Source organism: Bombina bombina, chromosome 4 (genome assembly GCF_027579735.1).
Source record: "Bombina bombina isolate aBomBom1 chromosome 4, aBomBom1.pri, whole genome shotgun sequence".
Classification (NCBI taxonomy): Eukaryota; Metazoa; Chordata; class Amphibia; order Anura; family Bombinatoridae; genus Bombina; species Bombina bombina.
Window position 1 is genome coordinate 168179433 of NC_069502.1, and position 21645 is coordinate 168201077.

At 36.2% G+C, this 21645-nt stretch overlaps 1 protein-coding gene across 4 annotated transcripts in view; it reads right to left on the minus strand.

Annotated features, from left to right (window-relative positions):
- Nucleotides 1–21645, minus strand: part of HPCAL1 (hippocalcin like 1) — a 564761-nt gene that overhangs the window by 24490 nt on the left and 518626 nt on the right. For all 4 annotated transcript variants that reach the window (XM_053709690.1, XM_053709687.1, XM_053709689.1 and 1 more), the window contains one exon: nucleotides 10745–11147. In XM_053709690.1, coding sequence (XP_053565665.1) covers nucleotides 10745–11122 — 378 coding nt within the window. In that variant the 5' untranslated portion in view covers nucleotides 11123–11147. The remainder of the gene's footprint in view (nucleotides 1–10744; nucleotides 11148–21645) is intronic.

A 21645-nucleotide genomic window follows, 5' to 3' on the forward strand; every position in this document is an offset into this window, starting at 1 on the left:
GAAGTGACAATGCATCCACTGCCTCCGCCTGAGGATCCCTGGATCTGGACAGATACCTGGGAAGTTTCTTGTTTAGATGAGAAGCCATCAGATCTATTTCTGGAAGTCCCCACATTTGAACAATCTGAAGAAATACCTCTGGGTGAAGAGACCATTCGCCCGGATGTAACGTTTGGCGACTGAGATAATCCGCTTCCCAATTGTCTATACCTGGGATATGAACCGCAGAAATTAGACAGGAACTGGATTCCGCCCATACCAGTACTCGAGATACTTCTTTCATAGCCAGAGGACTGTGAGTCCCTCCTTGATGATTGACATATGCCACGGTTGTGACATTGTCCGTCTGTAAAAAAATGAACGACTCTCTCTTTAGAAGAGGCCATGACTGAAGAGCTCTGAAAATTGCACGGAGTTCCAAAATGTTGATTGGTAATCTCACCTCCTGAGATTCCCAAACCCCTTGTGCTGTCAGAGACCCCCAAACAGCTCCCCAACCTGTCAGACTTATATCTGTTGAAATCACAGTCCAGGTCGGAAGAACAAAAGAAGCCCCCTGAACTAAACGATGGTGGTCTGTCCACCACGTCAGAGAGTGTCGTACAATCGGTTTTAAAGATATTAATTGAGATATCTTTGTATAATCCCTGCACCACTGGTTCAGCATACAGAGCTGAAGAGGTCGCATGTGAAAACGAGCAAAGGGGATCGCGTCAGATGCAAATGTCATAAGACCTAGAATTTCCATGCATAAGGCTACCGAAGGGAATGATTGAGACTGAAGGTTTCGAAAAGCTGAAACCAATTTTAGACGTCTCTTGTCTGTCAGAGACACAGTCATGGGCACTGAATCTATCTGGAAACCTAAAAAGGTTACCCTTGTCTGAGGAATCAATGAACTTTTTGGTAAATTGATCCTCCAACCATGTTTTTTGAAGAAACAATACAAGTCGATTCATATGAGATGTGAAGACTGAGCAAGTACCAAGATATCGTCCAAATAAGGAAATACCACAATACCCTGTTCTCTGATTACAGACAGAAGGGCACCGAGAACCTTTGTAAAAATCCTTGGAGCTGTTGCTAGGCCAAACGGCAGAGCCACAAACTGGTAATGCTTGTCTAGGAAAGAGAATCTCAGAAACTGATAGTGATCTGGATGAATCGGAATATGCAGATATGCATCCTGTAAATCTATTGTGGACATATAATGCCCTTGCTGAACAAAAGGCAGAATAGTCCTTATAGTTACCATTTTGAATGTTGGTATCCTTACATAATGATTCAATATTTTTAAATCCAGAACTGGTCTGAAGGAATTCTCCTTCTTTGGTACAATAAAGAGATTTGAGTAAAACCCCAGCCCCTGTTCCAGAACTGGAACTGGCACAATTACTCCAGCTAACTCTAGATCTGAAACACATTTCAGAAATGCTTGAGCCTTCACTGGATTTACTGGGACACGGGAAATAAAAAATCTTCTTGCAGGAGGCCTTATCTTGAAGCCTATTCTGTACCCTTGTGAAACAATGTTTTGAAACCAAAGATTGTGAATCGAATTGATCCAAATTTCTTTGAAAAATTGTAATCTGCCCCCTACCAGCTGGGCTGGAATGAGGGCCGCACCTTCATGTTGACTTGGGAGCTGGCTTTGGCTTTCTAAAAGGCTTGGATTTATTCCAGACTGGAGATGGTTTCCAAACTGATACCGCTCCTGTAGGGGAAGGATCAGGCTTTTGTTCCTTATTGTGACGAAAGGAACGAAAACGATTAGTAGACCTAAATTTACCTTTAGATTTTTTATCCTGTGGTAAAAAAGTTCCTTTCCCCCCAGTAACAGTTGAAATAATGGAATCCAACTGTGAACCAAATAATTTATTACCCTGGAAAGAAAGGGAAAGCAAAGTTGACTTGGAAGACATATCAGCATTCCAAGTTTTAAGCCATAAAGCTCTTCTAGCTAAAATAGCTAGAGACATATACCTGACATCAACCCTAATGATATCAAATATGGCATCACAAATAAAATTATTAGCATGTTGAAGAAGATTAACAATGCTATGAGAATTATGATCTGTTACTTGCTGCGCTAAAGCTTCCAACCAAAAAGTTGAAGCTGCAGCAACATCCGCTAAAGATATAGCAGGTCTAAGAAGATTACCTGAACATAAGTAAGCTTTTCTTAGAAAGGATTCAATTTTCCTATCTAAAGGATCCTTAAAGGAAGTACTATCTGCCGTAGGAATAGTAGTACGTTTAGCAAGAGTAGAGATAGCCCCATCAACCTTAGGGATTTTGTCCCAAAACTCTAATCTGTCAGATGGCACAGGATATAATTGCTTAAAACGTTTAGAAGGAGTAAATGAATTACCCAAATTATTCCATTCCCTGGAAATTACTTCAGAAATAGCATCAGGGACAGGAAAAACTTCTGGAATAACTACAGGAGATTTAAAAACCTTATTTAAACGTTTAGATTTAGTATCAAGAGGACCAGAATCCTCTATTTCTAATGCAATTAAGACTTCTTTAAGTAAAGAATGAATAAATTCCATTTTGAATAAATATGAAGATTTATTAGCATCAACCTCTGAAACAGAATCCTCTGAACCAGAGGAATTATTATCAGAATCAGAACGATGATGTTCATTTAAAAATTCATCTGAAAAATGAGAAGTTTTAAAAGACCTTTTACGTTTACTAGAAGGAGGAATAACAGACATAGCCTTCTTAATGGATTTAGAAACAAAATCTCTTATGTTAACAGGAACACTCTGAGTATTAGATGTTGATGGAACAGCAACAGGTAATGTAACATTACTAAAGGAAATATTATCTGCATTAACAAGTTTGTCATGACATTCATTACAAACAACAGCTGGAGGAACAGATACCATAAGTTTACAGCAAATACACTTAACTTTGGTAGATCCAGCATCAGGCAGCGATTTTCCAGAAGTATCTTCTGATTCAGGATCAATCTGAGACATCTTGCAATATGTAAAAGAAAAAACAACATATAAAGCAAAATTGATCAAATTCCTTAAATGACAGTTTCAGGAATGGGAAAAAATGCCAGTGAACAAGCTTCTAGCAACCAGAAGCAAATAAACAAAGAGACTTAAATAATGTGGAGACAATAATGACGCCCATATTTTTTGGCGCCAAAAAAGACGCCCACATTATTTGGCGCCTAAATGCTTTTAGCGCCAAAAATGACGCCACATCCGGTAACGCCAACATTTTTGGCGCAAAAACGTCAAAAATGACGCAACTTCCGGCGACAAGTACGACGCCGGAAATAACAAAGAAAAATTTTTGCGCCAAAAAAGTCCGCGCCAAGAATGACGCAATAAAATGAAGCATTTTCAGCCCCCGCGAGCCTAACAGCCCACAGGGAAAAAAGTCAAATTTTAAGGTAAGAAAATTGATTATTCAAATGCATTATCCCAAATAATGAAACTGACTGTCTGAAATAAGGAATATTGAACATCCTGAATCAAGGCAAATAAATGTTTAAACACAAATATTTAGAACTTTATATAAAAGGGCCCAACCATAGCTTAGAGTGTCACAAAAATAAGACTTACTTACCCCAGGACACTCATCTACATGTAGTAGAAAGCCAAACCAGTACTGAAACGAGAATCAGTAGAGGTAATGGTATATATAAGAGTATATCGTCGATCTGAAAAGGGAGGTAAGAGATGAATCTCTACGACCGATAACAGAGAACCTATGAAATAGACCCCGTAGAAGGAGATCATTGAATTCAAATAGGCAATACTCTCTTCACATCCCTCTGACATTCACTGCACGCTGAGAGGAAAACCGGGCTCCAACCTGCTGCGGAGCGCATATCAACGTAGAATCTAGCACAAACTTACTTCACCACCTCCACAGGAGGCAAAGTTTGTAAAACTGATTTGTGGGTGTGGTGAGGGGTGTATTTATAGGCATTTTGAGGTTTGGGAAACTTTGCCCCTCCTGGTAGGAATGTATATCCCATACGTCACTAGCTCATGGTCTCTTGCTAATTACATGAAAGAAAAAACAACCTTTCTTTTTTGGGGAAAACTGGGTACTGGCAGACAGCTGCCAGTACCCAAGATGGTGGCAAATAGGTAGGTTGGGAGGGTTAGAGAGCTGTTTGGGGGGGGATCAGGGAGGTTGGGGGCTAAGGGAGGGGTCCATCACAGATGAATAATTAAAAAAAATAAATAAATAAATAAAAAACACCTTTTATTTTAGTACTGGCAGACTTTCTGCCAGTACTTAAGATGGCGGGGACAATTGTGGGGTGGGGGAGGGAAGAGAACTGTTTGGGAGGGATCAGGGGGTTGGATGTGTCAGGTGGGAGGCTGATCTCTAAACTAAAGCTAAAATTAACCCTGCAAGCTCTCTACAAGCTACCTAATTAACCCCTTAACTGCTGGGCATAATACAAGTGTGGTGCGCAGCAGCATTTAGTGGCCTCCTAATTGCCAAAAAGCAACGCCAAAGCCATATATGTCTGCTATTTCTGAACAAAGGAGATCCCAGAGAAGCATTTACAACAATTTTGACATAATTGCACAAGCTGTTTGTAAATAATTTCAGTGAGAAACCTAAAATTGTGAAAAATTTAACTTTTTTTTTTATTTGCTCGCATTTGGCGGTGAAATGGTGGCATGAAATGTACCAAAATGGGCCTAGATCAATACTTTGGGTTGTCTACTACACTACACTAAAGCTAAAATTAACCCTTCAATGTCTCTACAAGCTCCCTAATTAACCCCTTCACTGCTGGGCATAATACACGTGTGGTGCACAGCGGCATTTAGTGGCCTTCTAATTACCAAAAAGCAATGCCAAAGCCATATATGTCTGCTATTTCTGAACAAAGGGGATCCCAGAGAAGCATTTACAACCATTTGTGCCATAATTGCACAAACTGTTTGTAAATAATTTCAGTGAGAAACCTAAAGTTTGTGACAAAATTTGTGAAAAAGTGAACGATTTTTTTTTATTTGCTCGCATTTGGCAGTGAAATGGTGGCATGAAATATACCAAAATGGGCATAAATCAATACTTTGGGTTGTCTTCTAAAAAAAAATATATACATGTCAAGGGATATTCAGAGATTCCGGACAGATATCAGTGTTCCAATGCAACTAGCGCTAATTTTGAAAAAAAGTGGTTTGGAAATAGCAAAGTGCTACTTGTATTTATGGCCCTATAACTTGCAAAAAAAGCAAAGAACATGTAAACATTGGGTATTTCTAAACTCAGGACAAAATTTTGAAACTATTTAGCATGGGTGTTTTTTGGTGGTCGTAGATGTGTAACAGATTTTTGGGGTCAAAGTTAGAAAAAGTGTGTTTTTTTCAATTTTTTCCTCATATTTTATAAAATTTTTTATAGTAAATTATAAGATATGATGAAAATAATGGTATCTTTAGAAAGTCCATTTAATGGCGAGAAAAACGGTATATAATATGTGTGGGTACAGTAAATGAGTAAGAGGAAAATTACAGCTAAACATAAACACAGCAGAAATGTAAAAATAGCCATTGTCATTAAGGGTAAGAAAATTGAAAAATGGTCCGGTCATTAAGGGGTTAAAACAACAGCGGAGAGTTAAAGGGATAGTCTAGAGAAAATTAAACTTTCATGATTTAGACAGAACGTGCAATTTTAAGTAACTTTCTATTTTACTCCTATTATCAATTTTTCTTCATTCTCTTGGTATCTTTATTTGAAGGTAAGCTTAGGTGCCGGCCCATTTTTGATTCAGCACCTGGGTAGCACTTGTTGATTGGTGGCTATATTTAGACACCAATCAGAAAGCGCTTTCCAGGTGCTGAACCAAAAATGGTCCGGCTCCTATGCTTACATTCCTGCTTTTTCAAATAAAGATTCCAAGAGAATGAAGAATAATTGATAGTATGAGCAAATTAGAAAGTTGCTTAAAATTGCATGCTCTATCCGAATCATGAAAATTTAATTTTCTCTAGACTATTCCTTTAACTTTCACTCAAACAAAACAGAAAGACTTTCCTGATGGCTAAAACATAATCTAAAAGAAACCAAACCTGACAGCAACCAATGTGCAGGCTTGAAAGAGGGTCATAGATATATACTGTAAGCCTATTAAATAAAGCATTTTGTGACAAGACATTAGAACAGATCAAGCACTTTTGATCTTGGTAAAAAAATAACCTGAGACAGAAAGCTGGGACACTGGGAATTAACCAGTAATTGCGCCTTACCACAAGGACCAAATTGCTTTATGTAATAGTAACTATAAAAGAAGCAAGATTTAATTTAACACATGTAAAGGGGACATAGGTGGGATGTCACCATTACCCATGAGAGTAAATTGCTGAAAATATTATTCAGTAAAATTGCAATATTGAAATATAACTATTGAAGGAAGGTGGCAGCACTTCACAATGTACTAATCTAAAACAACGGTTTTGTTTGATTAGAATTTAAACCATCTTACAGTTAACCAGCTCTATTGTGGAGCACAAATTAATATTGTATTGCACTTTGATCCCCCTCTGGAACTCATTAAGCAAAAAACAGTAACAAACTGCAAAATATTAATTTAGCCCTACACAAACACACAGACATACATAAACATACACACACACAAACACACAGACATACACACACACACACACACACACACAAACACACAGACATACACACAAACACACACATACATACACAAAGACACAGACATACACACACAGACAGACATACACAAACCCACAGACATACACACAAACACACAGACATACACACACACAAACACACACACAGACATACACACACACAAACACACAGACATACACACACACAAACACACACACAGACATACACATAAACATACCCACACACAAACACACACACATACACATAGACACACACACAAACACAGACATACACACACACACACACAGGCATACACATAAACACACACAAGCACACAAACATACACACACAAGCACACAGACATACACATACACACAAACACACACATACACACACAAACACACAAACACACACACATACAAACACACATTCACACACACAAACACACAGACATACACACAAACATACACACACACACATACACACAAACACACACATACAGACATACACATACATACACACATACATACACATACAAACACAAAAACACACAGACATACACACACACAAACACAGACATACATACACACACATACACACAAACACACAGACATACACACACACAAACATAAACACACACACAAACACAGACATACACACACAAATACACACAAACATACACACACAAAAACAGACATACACACACACAAACATAAACACACACACACACAAACACAGACATACACACACGCATACATACACACACATTCACACACACATACATACACACAAACACACAGACATACACATACATACACACACATTCACACACACATACATACACACAGACATACACACACACACACAAAGGACTCACACAAACACACAGAGTCAGACATATACACACACACATAAACATAAACACACACACATACATACACATACAAACACACAAACATACACACAAACACACAGACATACACACACACACAAACAAAAGACACTCACACACACACACACACACACACACAAGCACAGTAGCATTAGAGGGGAAAGCAGCACAGGTTATAAGAAAATGAGTAAGTGGGGGGAAGACAAAAGGCAGTAGATAGCTGTATTATTGCCTGATAGATTTAGGTTAGACAGACATGACAGAGTTAGCGTATGTAATTCATACCACACGAGAATATAAAAAAATGAATCACTGTAGAGATTCTACATAAACATTTATAGTGTATAACAATAATTATAAACCGTAACTGACCTACTCAAGAGGGCCCTAGTGCAAATTTATTTTTGCTTCCACCCTAAAGATATCTCAGCAGTAAGCAATAGTAATAATCTATACTGCTCTGTATAATGATTTTGAGTAGATAGATGAGATAGATAGACCTGCAACCTGCACTAATAAAAGGCTCCCCTGAATTAGTATTGTGCATATTCTGCACATGCCTATGTATAGACTGGAACTCAAACATTTTTTCCTTCATGATTTACAAAGAGTATGCAATTTTAATCAACCTTCCATTTTACTTCTATTATCTAATTTGATTCATTCTCTTGATATCCTTTGTTGAAAATAATTTCTAAATAGGCTGGATATCTGTTGATTGGTGGCTGCAGATAGATGTCTTGTGTGATTGGCTAACCCATGTGCATTGCTATTTCTTAAACAAAGGGTATCTAAAGAATTAGTTAATAGAAATAATTTGGAAAATTTGGAATGTTGTTTAAAATTGTATTCTCTATCTGAATCATGAAAGAAAAAATGTGGGTTTCATGTCCCTTTAAAGGGATACAAACCCTCATGTCCCTTTAAACATTTTATCAGTTTTTTATTCTAAAATAAGGATTCATTTTTAATTATGTAGCATGATGCTGTATATTCATGGCTGTAATATTTAAAAAAAAAATGTAATTTAATTCCATAAATCATTTCACAATGTCATGCTCTCCCAGAGAGAAAATATTTTGGGCATTTTTCTCTGTTTAAAAGATAACATCACATATTCTTGGTTTTGTAGTTCTATTATCAAATGCTTCATATGAATGTTGAATGACCAGCAATGCACTATTGTGAGCTAAGTGAACACATTGCGTGAGCCAATGACTAGAGGCATTTATGTGCAGCCACCAAACAGCAGCTAGCGCATTGCTGCTCCCACTCCTATCTTGGTATGCTTTGCAACAAAGGATACACATAGAACAAAGCAAATTAGATATAAGAAGTAGACTAGAAAGTTGTTTAAAAATTGCATGTTCTATCTGAATCATGAAAGTTTATTTTTTACTTTACTGCCCCTTTAATCCAATTGTTCCCCTGCAATTCTTTGTACACAGAATCAACCCCTTACTAAGTTTCAAGAAGCTCAATGAATAGAAGAGTGGAATAGATCTGCACAAGGACCTACGTGTGAGGAGGGAGGGGGCAAGCAGTAGAAATGAAAGTGAAAACTATAATGTAATTATTTTAGTTAAATAAAACTATTTAAAATGGTATTATTAAAAGCATATGAAACCCACATTTTTTCATGATTCAGTTAGAGCATGCCATTTTAAACAACTTTCTAATTTACTTTTATTACAATTTTTTCTTCATTCTCTTGATATCTTTTGTTGAAAAACAGGGATGTAAGCTTAGAAGCCCAATTCTGGAGCATTATATATTATCCACTTGCAAGAGCACTAGATGACAACACTATTTCCTGTCATGTAGTGCTCCAGGCACATACCAACGTATCTCTTCAACAAAAAATATCATGGGAATGTAGCAAAATTGATAATAGAAGTAAATTGGAAACGTTTTTTAAATTGTATGCTCTGACTGAATAACAAAAAAACTTTTTTTGGGTTTCATACCCCTTTAAGGTAATGATTATTTTTCTAAAATTAAATTAAACTATTTAAATTGCTATTATTAAGGTAATTGATCAAATATGAATGATTAACCTATTAAACTGGAGATAGTTCACCTCCCAATCATTTCATAATTATCTATGTATTTCTACTGGTATATAACTAAATCAGTCATTTTCTGACATAACTGTAAACGTAATCTGAAACCTTTATGTAGAAAACAATGATTTAAATCAAGTCTTACTGTCGCCCTCTGTGATTATGTGTAGCACGTAGTTGTATGATGTCATAATAAAACATGATATTAAACCCATGTAACTCCTTGACCCTGCACTAAATTTAATACAGTAGCCCAATCATATGATTCATCCATGTTGCCAACACATGATGTTGGGAAAACAGCTGACTTATTGTCTCTGCAGCTGTCTTATTCCTGTTCCCTTTGGGATAATCTAATGTGCATGTTTCTGGGAATGTGCACTCATGCTGGTTCATGGTAAGTTGTGTAGGCTTAGTCAATGCCATATATGTTTCTAAAAGAGCACTTTTCTTCTACGTATTACATTGGACATTTCTGTGTGTGCTGGTCCTATTGTACCTCTATATATATTTTTCTAAAAACATTTGAAGAGGAGAAAAAAAAAGGTTCATGTGTGACATTCGGTGTAGGGCTACCACCAAACTGCCTATCAAAGATATGTTTAGAAGAATATCACTAATCTGGCACTGTAACAGTCTGGCCACCTCTTCTAAAGGTTGTACGTTTTTTGGGAAGGGTTCACCATTTCCTACATTATCGTGTATAAGGCTTGTTGTAATATTGTATTATATTTTATACCTATGGATAGGTTTAATGTATATTATAATACATATATTTAGTATTATGGAACATAATGGTGCTTTATAAACACCATGGCCGTTCTTAGTTGGTGGAGCGTTTTGTCTGGTTAATTCCGATATTGAACGAGACTCCTCCGTTACACGACCCCCGACAGACTGCTAGCCTGCAGGTCTCTAGATTAATTTTTAACTTTGGATAAGAACTTGTGTCCTTATGGATTTTTGCAATCCATTTGCATACTACAAGGACTGTGGTTTTAAGTATCTTTTAAAAATAAAGTGAGGAGTTACCGTTTTTTTCCCCCTTTTCTTCAAATGGATATGCTTTACAAACATGGGAACGTATTTGTTAGTGCATCTGGCGGTTTTCCATGTAAGTATTATAAAAATGAAAGTGTTTTCTTACCTGTACAATCTCTAGCATTTCTCCTCGACTTATATAACCATTACCATCCAGGTCATACATGCTAAATGCCCACTTAAGCTTCTGTTCCAGCTTTCCTCGTGAGGTGACACTAAGCGCAATTATAAATTCCCGAAAGTCAATCGTCCCATCCCCGTTCGTGTCAAAGGTACGAAATACATGCTCTGCAAATTTTGAGGCATCACCATAAGGAAAGAAGTTTGCATAGATCTTCTTGAACTCTTCCACTGTTAGGTGCCCTGTGGGACAATCCTTTAGGAATCCTTTATACCACTCTTGTAGCTCATGATCTGTGAACTCTGTGTTTTCCCGAAGATCTTGCAAGATTTCAGGTCTCAGTTTACTGTTCTGTTTTCCCATTCTGTTTCTTCTTTAAATGTGAACACTGGAAAAAATACACATGATTAGTCACAAATGGTTATGATACACAGAGGTGCTGACTTTGCTAATACAACTCCCACTGAAACTTAAATAACAGCCTGAAACTCCCAATTTTTTTCAAATGTCTTTTTTTCTTCCTTTTACTGATTAACAAGGCTAGTTTCTCATACTCATGTCTTCCCATTAAAGTAATACTTCAACTTTAAATTGCAATAAACAACCAACATTCACAGAACATATCAGAGTAACTGGGCTGCTAGTTGTAAATAGAATAAGCATTTTGGATGATAATATAGCTAAATTGTAGGAAGTTAGATCCATAAATATATATTTTTAATATTAAAAGGTAGTAAGAATAAAAAATGTAGTATATAAGCCATATTCATGTTAACCCATTAAATGTACACATTCTTTCTTTAGTGATTCAGATAGAGCAAGCAATTTTAAGCAACTTTCTAATTTACTCCTATTATCAATTTTTCTTTGTTCTCTTGCTATCTTTAAAAGAAGGCATCTAAGCTATTTTTTGGTTCAGTACCCTGGACAGATTCTTGCTTTTCAAATAAAGATACCAAGAGAATGAAGACAATGTGATAATAGGAGTAAATTAGAAAGTTGTTTAAAATTGCATGCTCTATATGAAGAGAGAGAGAGACCATATATATATATATATATATATATATATATATATATATATATGTATGTTTACTTACACATACACAAATACACACACATATATATATATATATTTGTATGTGTATATGTATATATGTGTGTGTCTATATATATATATATATATATATATATATATATATATATATATATATATATATATATATATATATATATATATATATATATATATATATATATATATACATACACATGTTTACTTGCACGTATAGGAACGAAAAAGGTTCCAAACAGGACAAATGTCTTTTTTGGAAAAAATTAAAAATGTCACAGAGACACCACTCCAAAAATAGCTTACGCATTTCAGCAATAGACCGCCATAATCATAGACCATACATTACAACAGGTGTAGTGCACTTTAAAAGGTTAATACAATTGCTATTGGTTCAAATTCAAACACACCCCCTTCCTAGTATTAATGGAGAGAACAACTTTAACCCTTCCTATCTCACATTACACACAGCAAATATAATTAATGCATATGGATGAAAATATGTACAGGTTTGGACAGTTTGTAAACAGTTCAAATACTCACTTATTCACAAGATTCAATGACACAAGAATTGTACTTAAACATTTGTGTAAAGTGACCTCAGCCTATGACTTATGGTAACATACATGTCAAATACATAGAAGCTCTTTAATGACTTGTCATATAATATAGGGATATTTAATATATCATTCACAATTGATAAGTATTAATTATTCCCAGAAATTAATGATATCATTAAAATCATAGGGCGCTTAAGTGCACAGTTTGTGAACCCAATAGACTTCTTGTCTCGCTAACGTGTTCCACTTATCACCTCCCCTAAAGGTTTTTTTTTATGTTCACGATTGCATTCCATTTAAAGGAACACACATTTCCTCTATGTAGATCAATAAAGTGTCTAGCAAGTTCAGAGCATCTATTATTATTTGTGATATACCCCAGGTGCTCACTTATTCTTGTACGAACATTGCGCATAGTCATCCCTAAGTATTGTTTCAAATGTTATTCTATGAGGTAAACCACAAATTTAGATGAACAATTTATGCAACCTTTGGTGTTAAAAGTCTACCCTGTTACACATGATGAGAAGTTGGGCCACTTTTTTGATGGTCACACACCTTGCACTTTTTACCACATCTATAGGTACTATTATGGTTTAGCCACAAACTATTGTTTCTTTCTCCTCGTAGCAAACTACGGGACACCATATTACCAAGTGTCAAATTCCTTGCGTAAACAAATCTGCAACCATTCTTTATGGTATCTTTTAAAAGCTCATCGCCATACGATATTGGTAGATACTTTTTAATTATGTTGCAGATTTGGTGACAAATGTAGGTTTCTTGTTACCTCTGTTGTAAACTTCTGTCTTTCATTTAACTGGTTTCAATAGATTCCCTCTATTCATTTTTTCATACCTCTTTTAAAGCACCTTTTATCACTTTATCAGGGTAACCTCTACTGCTCAGCCTCTGTTGCAGAGCTATTGTTTCAGGATTAAATGATTCCTCTTTAGAGCTAATACGCTTGTCTCTGAGAAACTGACCTTTAGCAATGCCACGAAATACATGTTTGGGTTGAGGCGTGCAATAACGAATTCCCTGATATTTGTTTGCGATACAAATTCGCATCTATGTGCTTATGTACAAAATCAAATTTAAGATTAATATCCAAAAAGTGAATTTCTGACGTGCTACTCAAAAGTAAATTTAATCTCTGGTATAGTTTGATTTAAGTGATCCATAAAAAGGCCAGCCTCCTGTTCATTCAATGTGCCAATAAATATGAGATCATCGATAAACCTCTTATAATATTTGATCTTTTTACCATAAATGGTATTTATCTCCAAAGAGGAAACTGTATTCCCACCAACCCATAAATAGGTTGGCGTATGAGGGGCAAAATTTACATTACAATCGTAGTTGATTTTTCTTGGTTTACTAGATATTTCCTTTCTGTTCGTTTAAATTTCAAACAGCTCCAATTTAATAAACTTGAGACAGTCTAAAGTCCTGTGAGTGCCCTTATACTCTGGAATATAAAATACAAATAAACACACACATATATCTGTGAATATTTCCATATGTGTATGTATATATAAATACAAAAATTTTTTTTTAGCACACCTTACAAAAAGTTTAAATCAACATCTGGGAGTGCTGCCAATATGACCCAGTAATTACACAAACAAAGAGGTATCAGCGCACATCCATTTTCAAAAGCACAACATATGTTTTACTGCTGCAAAAAATTGCCTGCATATACATCAAGAGACAACTATTCTTTTTTAAATAATATTGGGAACTTAGTCACACAATATGGCCATACTTTGCTTAGCCAGTCACCACTTACAAGGTGCCCCAATTCGACTGGTCCTACTCTAAGTCCTTTTGCCACAGAGGGCTCAAACATTCCTGCTTTTACTCTTCATAATAGACTGAGACTCCCTGGCTTTTTATTCACAACTCTTTAACACTGTAATGAGCACACCTGAACTTGGGTGGGGTGCTTAAACCAATGGGAGATGGTCAGTCTCCCTGGTAATTTTAAATACAAATACAAAATTTGTTTTTTTAGCACACCTTACAAAAAGTTTAAATCAACATCTGGGAGTGCTGCCAATATGACCCAGTAATTACACAAACAAAGAGGTATCAGCGCACATCCATTTTCAAAAGCACAACATATGTTTTACTGCTGCAAAAAATTGCCTAAGCAAAGTATGGCCATATTGTGTGACTAAGTTCCCAATATTATTTAAAAAAAGAATAGTTGTCTCTTGATGTATATGCAGGCAATTTTTTGCAGCAGTAAAACATATGTTGTGCTTTTGAAAATGGATGTGCGCTGATACCTCTTTGTTTGTGTAATTACTGGGTCATATTGGCAGCACTCCCAGATGTTGATTTAAACTTTTTGTAAGGTGTGCTAAAAAAACAAATTTTGTATTTGTATTTAAAATTACCAGGGAGACTGACCATCTCCCATTGGTTTAAGCACCCCACCCAAGTTCAGGTGTGCTCATTACAGTGTTAAAGAGTTGTGAATAAAAAGCCAGGGAGTCTCATTCTATTATGAAGAGTAAAAGCAGGAATGTTTCAGCCCTCTGTGGCAAAAGGACTTAGAGTAGGACCAGTCGAATTGGGGCACCTTGTAAGTGGTGACTGGCTAAGCAAAGTATGGCCATATTGTGTGACTAAGTTCCCAATATTATTTAAAAAAGAATAGTTGTCTCTTGATGTATATGCAGGCAATTTTTTGCAGCAGTAAAACATATGTTGTGCTTTTGAAAATGGATGTGCGCTGATACCTCTTTGTTTGTGTATGTATATATACATATATACGTACACACAAACAAATACACAGACACACACATATACAGTGCCCTCCACTAAAATTGCCACCCTTGGTAAATATGAGCAAATAAGGCTGTGAAAAATTGTCTTTATTATTCAACCTTTGATCTTTTTGTTAAAAAAATATATGTTAATATATATACATATATGTGTGGCACAAATATTGGCACCCCTATGAATTCATACGAGAAAAATATATTTGAAGCCTATTCCCATTGATATTTTAAATTTTTTAGTACACCTGGGTGACTAGAAACAGGAAATTGTTTAACCATGAACCATGACTTCCTGTTTCACAGGGGTATAAATATGCGGTAACACATAGGCAAAATTCCCTTGGTCATTCATCACAATGGGTAAGACCAAGGAATACAGCAGTGACAGCAGTGATGTGCGGCAAAAGGTTAATCAGCTTTACAAAATGGGAAGTGGCTATAAGAAAATAGCAAAAGCATTACTCTTTTTGTATGGAGGAATGGTCTCAGATTCCTTGCCATGTATTATAGGAGAAGATTCAGAGCGGTTATCTTGGTAAAGGGAGGTAGCACAAAGTATTGACTAAAAAGGTGCCAATAATTGTGCCACACATATATTTAACAAAGATTATAATTTTTTTTGGATAAACCTGCGTTGTGTTTGCAATTGTTTGATATCCATAATAGCAGAGTATTTTTGTGTATTTTTTTAACATAAGATCAAAATGTTAAACAATAACGACACATTTTCACAGCCGTCTTTTCACATATTTACCAATGGTGGCAATATATATATATATATATATATATATATATATATATATATATACACACACACACACACACACACACACACACAGTACTGTGCAAAAGTCTTAGGCCACCATTGGGTTTGTTGTTTTAGCAATGGTATAATGACCATATATAATTATTTCTCAGTCTATTCATTAGAATACAACCAGAAAAAAAAGGATATTTGTACGCAGAATTAAACATCAGAAACAAACAGCTGCTATAGGCTAAAGTGGGAAGTATTTAGTGTGACTTCCCCTTACATTTGAGCAATAGCAGGAACCTGGCTCTTGGAAACCTAAATGGAACCCTAATTAATGTCATTACTAACACCTGTATTTGTCCTACTATTTCATGTGAAAATTACTGCTATGAAAAAGGACTATTACACCAGGTTTGTGCAAGACATGATTGAGCACACATGTGGTATGAATTTAATTTATAGGAAGCATGCTAATAAGACCATCTTTCAACCACATCATTCCATTCAAAATGCCAATGATAACAGAATTTGACAGACATAAAATCATACTTTTGCATCAGCAAGGTCACTCTCTAAGGGAAATCTGCAAACAAACTGGATACTCAATATGTGGTATTAAAGCGGTTATAAAGAAATTTGAAGAATAAGGAGAGCCCAAGGACAAAAAAAAAGAAAACTTTCAAACTCTAATGCGAAGTTTCTTCTTTGAAAGACCAGAAGTCCAGCAATGACCTGGTTCAGCATCTGGCAGCTTCATCGTGATGCCAAGTTGACTCTTCTACAGTCAGAAGAAGCTTAACAGGGTAAAAAGGCTAAGATATGCTAAAGCTCACAAAGATTGTAATAAAGATTAGCGGAAAAGAGTATTATGGAGTGATGAATCCAAGTTTGACATGTGAGAACAAGAGTTGGAGAGAGATGGAAGAATGAGTGCTTGCAGCCTTCAGTGAAACATGGTGGAGGGTCTGTCCTGGTTTGGGGCTCCATTTCTCATTTCTGCCAGTGGTGCTAGTGCTAGTGTCCAAATTAATGGTAACATGAATGCTGACAAGTACAGACAAGTTTAATTCATCATGCCATTCCTTCTGGAAAGCACTTGATTGGGAATGGTGTTATTTTTCAGCATGATAATGATCCAAAGCACACTGCTAATGCAGTGAAATCATATTTGGAGAGAAAGACAGCTGATAAAACGTCTGACAGTCATGGACTGGCCTCCACAGAGTCCAGACCTGAATATTATAGAGGCAGTATGGGATCACCTGGGCAGAGGAATAAATAAAAGACAACCTAAATCTAAAGAAGAACTCTGGGAAGTGCTGAAAAGTGCTGGTAGAATATACTAGAATATTACTTCAGAAAGCTTCAGGACAGTCTCCCCAAAAGAGTTCAAGATGTGCTTAGTGCCAAGGGAGGTCACACTAAACACTGACTATTGCCTGAAGAAGCCATTTTGTTAATAAAGAGACATAAAAATAAATATGGATGGCCATTAAAACTTTGCTAAACAACAAATCTAATGGTGGCCAAAGACTTTTGCACAGTACTATATATATATATTTATATATATATTTCAATTCAAATCACAGTGTTACCCTCCTGGTGTCATCCGCTCAGGTGCATAAATATAATAAATACTCCTCCTAACAAACACACTCACAGGTCTTTCTTAAAGAACAAAATTTGTTTTTTTATTGGAACGTTTTCGGGGAGACGTTCCCCTTCATCAGGCTGATGAAGGGGAACGTCTCCCCGAAAACGTTCCAATAAAAAAAACAAATTTTGTTCATTAAGAAAGACCTGTGAGTGTGTTTGTTAGGAGGAGTATATATATATATATATATATATATATATATATATATATATATATATATATATATATATATATATATATATATATATATCAGTGATGTGCAGTCACTAAAGGCAGGTGAGGCAGTGCTTCACCTCTCATATGGGCAAAAATATATATTTTTTTATTGGCTTTAAAGGGTCATGATACCCAATTTTTTTCTTTCATGATTTAGAAAGAGCATGTAATTTTAAACAACTTTCTAATTTACGTCTATTATCTAATTTGCTTCATTCTCTTGATATCACTTGCTGAAAAGCATATCTAGATATGCTCAGTAGCTGCTGATTGGTTGCTGCACATAAAGGCCTTGTGTGATTGGCTCACGCATGTACATTGCTATTTCTTCAACAAAGGATATCTAAAGAATTGAGCAAATTAGATAATAGAAGTAAATTGGAAAGTTGTTTAAAATTGCATGCCCTGTCTGAATCATGAAAGTTTAATTTTGACTAGACTGTCCCTTTAAAAAAAAAATTATTTTTTTTCCCCAGCATTTTTTTTTCTCACAGCTATATGTTGTGCAATGGAGAGGCACAAGCAGGTCTGCCCACCATTACACAACATGCTGCACCACCTACTGGATGCAAGTGGTTAAGATCATTGCATGGCCCATTAACTGCTTATTTGAGGCAGTCCTATTTGGGCTGAACCAATCCAGCGAGAGGCATTAGTAAGTGGAACATAGGGTTGGGGCTGGATGTTAAATCATATAAAACAAAACAAAAACGGAAAAAAACAACTTTCATTTATTTTGTTGCTGTCCTGTGAACCTGCTAGCTTTGCTAAAGTGAAAAAGAGAGTTCTGTTCTTCACCTCTAAGTGCAGTGGAATGTGCCACCGGCATTTCCTGAATCCTTACAGAGCAGGAAAAGAGGCACAGAGAGCAGTGTTTCAGCCACATCTTATTAAAGTAATATTTTACTGAAAGGGATTCTGTTAGTGAAAATTATAATTTAATGAATGTGGTTTAGTGTTTTTTTACTCTTTTACAGCAGGGTCGTTTTTGTATTTTGTTTACTCAAACTTTACACCCACTAACTTAGCAGCTTGCCTCTGTACTTCACACTAAATTATAGACTCATTTTCTGAACTCTCTGTAGCTCTGCTGTTTTATTACTTAAAATGCAGTGGTCCCTCTCTCCCCCCCCCCCCTTGTGTGTGTATGTGTCTCTCTCTCTATCTATCCATCTCTCTCCTTATGTGTTGTTCTCCCCCATGGTCTCTTTCTCTCTCTGTCTCTCTTCCTCCCCCTCTGACTCTCATCCCTTATGTAATGAAAGAATCTATAAGCATAATTTGCAGCATTAAGGTAAAAAGTATGTTTTAAACATATTTTAATGGGCATGGATTTCTAGATCTCATAATCAGAGCAAGCATTGTGTTATCTGGCAAGAGTTTCTGTTACAATCCTTTTAGACTAAAATCAGATGTTTACTAAGTTGACCAGTTTTCCAAGACACCATTTAAAGGGACATGAAACCCATATGAAACCCATATGCAAATTTAAATAACTTTCCAATTTACATCTAATATCTAATTTTCTTCATTCTTTTGATGTCCTTTGTTGAAAATCATATCTAAATATGCTCAGTAGCTGCTGATTGGTGGCTGCACATAGATACCTCATGTGATTGGCTCACCCATGTGCATTGCTATTTCTTCAACAAAGGATATCTAAAGAATGAAGGCGTATCCTAGCCACTGCCTCACCAGCCTCTGACGTCACTGCATGTCACTGATATATATATATATATATATATATATATATGTGATCACCACTTTTTTTTATTTTGAAAAGTTTTGTTCCTCACTTATTAAAACATTGCTGTTTTATTATTTTTGGCTATTCATATATAATTGCAGAAAAAAGGAAATTAAAGGGACATGACACCCAAACATTTTGTTTCATGATTCAGATAGAGAATACAATTTTAAACAACTTTCCAATTTACTTCTGTTATTCAATTTGCTTCCTTCTCTTGTTATCCTTTGCTGAAAGGGTTATCTAGGCAAGTTCATGAGCAGCAGAGAACTTAGGTTCTAGCTGTTGATTGGTGCCTGCATATATATATATATATATATATATATATATATATATATATATATATATATATATATATATATATATATATATATATATATTGATTGTGATTGGCTCACCCATGTGTTCAGTTAGAAACCAGTAGTGCATTGCTGCTCCTTCAACAAATGATTCCAAGACAAAGAAACAGATGAGATAATAGAAGTAAATTAGACATTTGTTTGAAATTGAATTCTCTATCTGAATCATGAAATAATTGTTTTGGGTTTCATGTCCCTTTAATTGTACAGCACAAATTCTTTATTTTAATCTAGTCTATACGCCCAAACTAGGTTTTTCCTGAAATATCATGGACATTAAGAATATAAAATACGAAATGTTTTTATAGCCATTTTGGTTTAAGAAGAGGGTTCTATACCATTTTTGTTGTTGTCACCAGTGGGTTCCTTTTTAGTAATATCAAACTAACAGCTAGATTATGAGTCTTGCGTTATGAGTAAAAAAGCAGCGTTGAGCCTCATAACGCTGCTTTTTTACTACCGCTGGTACTACGAGTCTTGCAGATTTAGGGGCACCGCACACTTTTTTGGCCTTACCGCAAATCAACTTACGCAAATTGCGTATTGTCTTTTTTCTATGGGACTTCCATAGCGCCGGTATTACGAGCTTCTCCTGGCAGGCCAAAAAGTGAGTGGTACAGTCTATCCCGTCAAGATTCGTACCGCATTTTAAAGTCAGTAGTTATGAGTTTTACACTACAACGCTGTAGCATAAAACTCATAACTAAAGTGCTAAAAAGTACACTAACACCCATAAACTACCTATTAGCCCCTAAACCGAGGCCCTCCCGCATCACAAACACTATAATAAAAATATTAACCCCTAATCTGCCGCTCTGGACATCGCTACCACTAGAATAAACATATTAACCCCTAATCTGCTGTCCCTAACATCGCCGCAACCTACCTACATTTATTAACCCCTAATCTGCTGCCCCCAACATTGCCGACACCTAATGTTATTATCCCCTAATCTGCCGCCCCAACGTCGCCACCACTATAATAAACATATTAACCCCTAAACCACCGTACTCCCGCAACGCAAGCACTAGTTAAATATTATTAACCCCTAATCTGCCGCCCCTAACATTGCTGCCACTATACTAAATTTATTAACCCCTAAACCTAAGTCTAACCCTAACACCCCCTAACTTAAATATAATTAGGGGTTAATAATATTTAACTAGTGCATGCGATGCAGGAGTATGGCGGTTTAGGGGTTAATATGTTTATTATAGTGGCAGATTAGGGGTTAATAACATTATGTAGGTGTCGGCGATGTTGGGGGCAGCAGATTAGGGGTTAATAAGTATTATGTAGGTGTCGGCGATGTCCGGAGCGGCAGATTAGGGGTTAATAATTATAATGTAGGTGTCTGCGATGTCGGGGGCAGCAGATTAGGGGTTAATAAGTGTAAGGTTAGGGGTGTTTAGACTCGGGGTTCATGTTAGGGTGTTAGGTGTAAACATAAAATGTGTTTCCCCATAGGAATCAATGGGGCTGTGTTACGGAGCTTTACGCTGCTTTTTGGCAGGTTTTAGACTTTTTCTCAGCCGGCTCTCCCCATTGATGTCTATGGGGAAATCGTGCACGAGCATGTACAACCAGCTCACCGCTGACTTAAGCAGCGCTGGTATTGGAGTGCGGTATGGAGCACAAGTTTGTAAAAACCTGTAATACCAGCGCTGTAGGTAAGTGAGCGGTGACAATAACGTGCAAGTTAGTACCGCACCCCTCATAACGCAAACTCGTAATC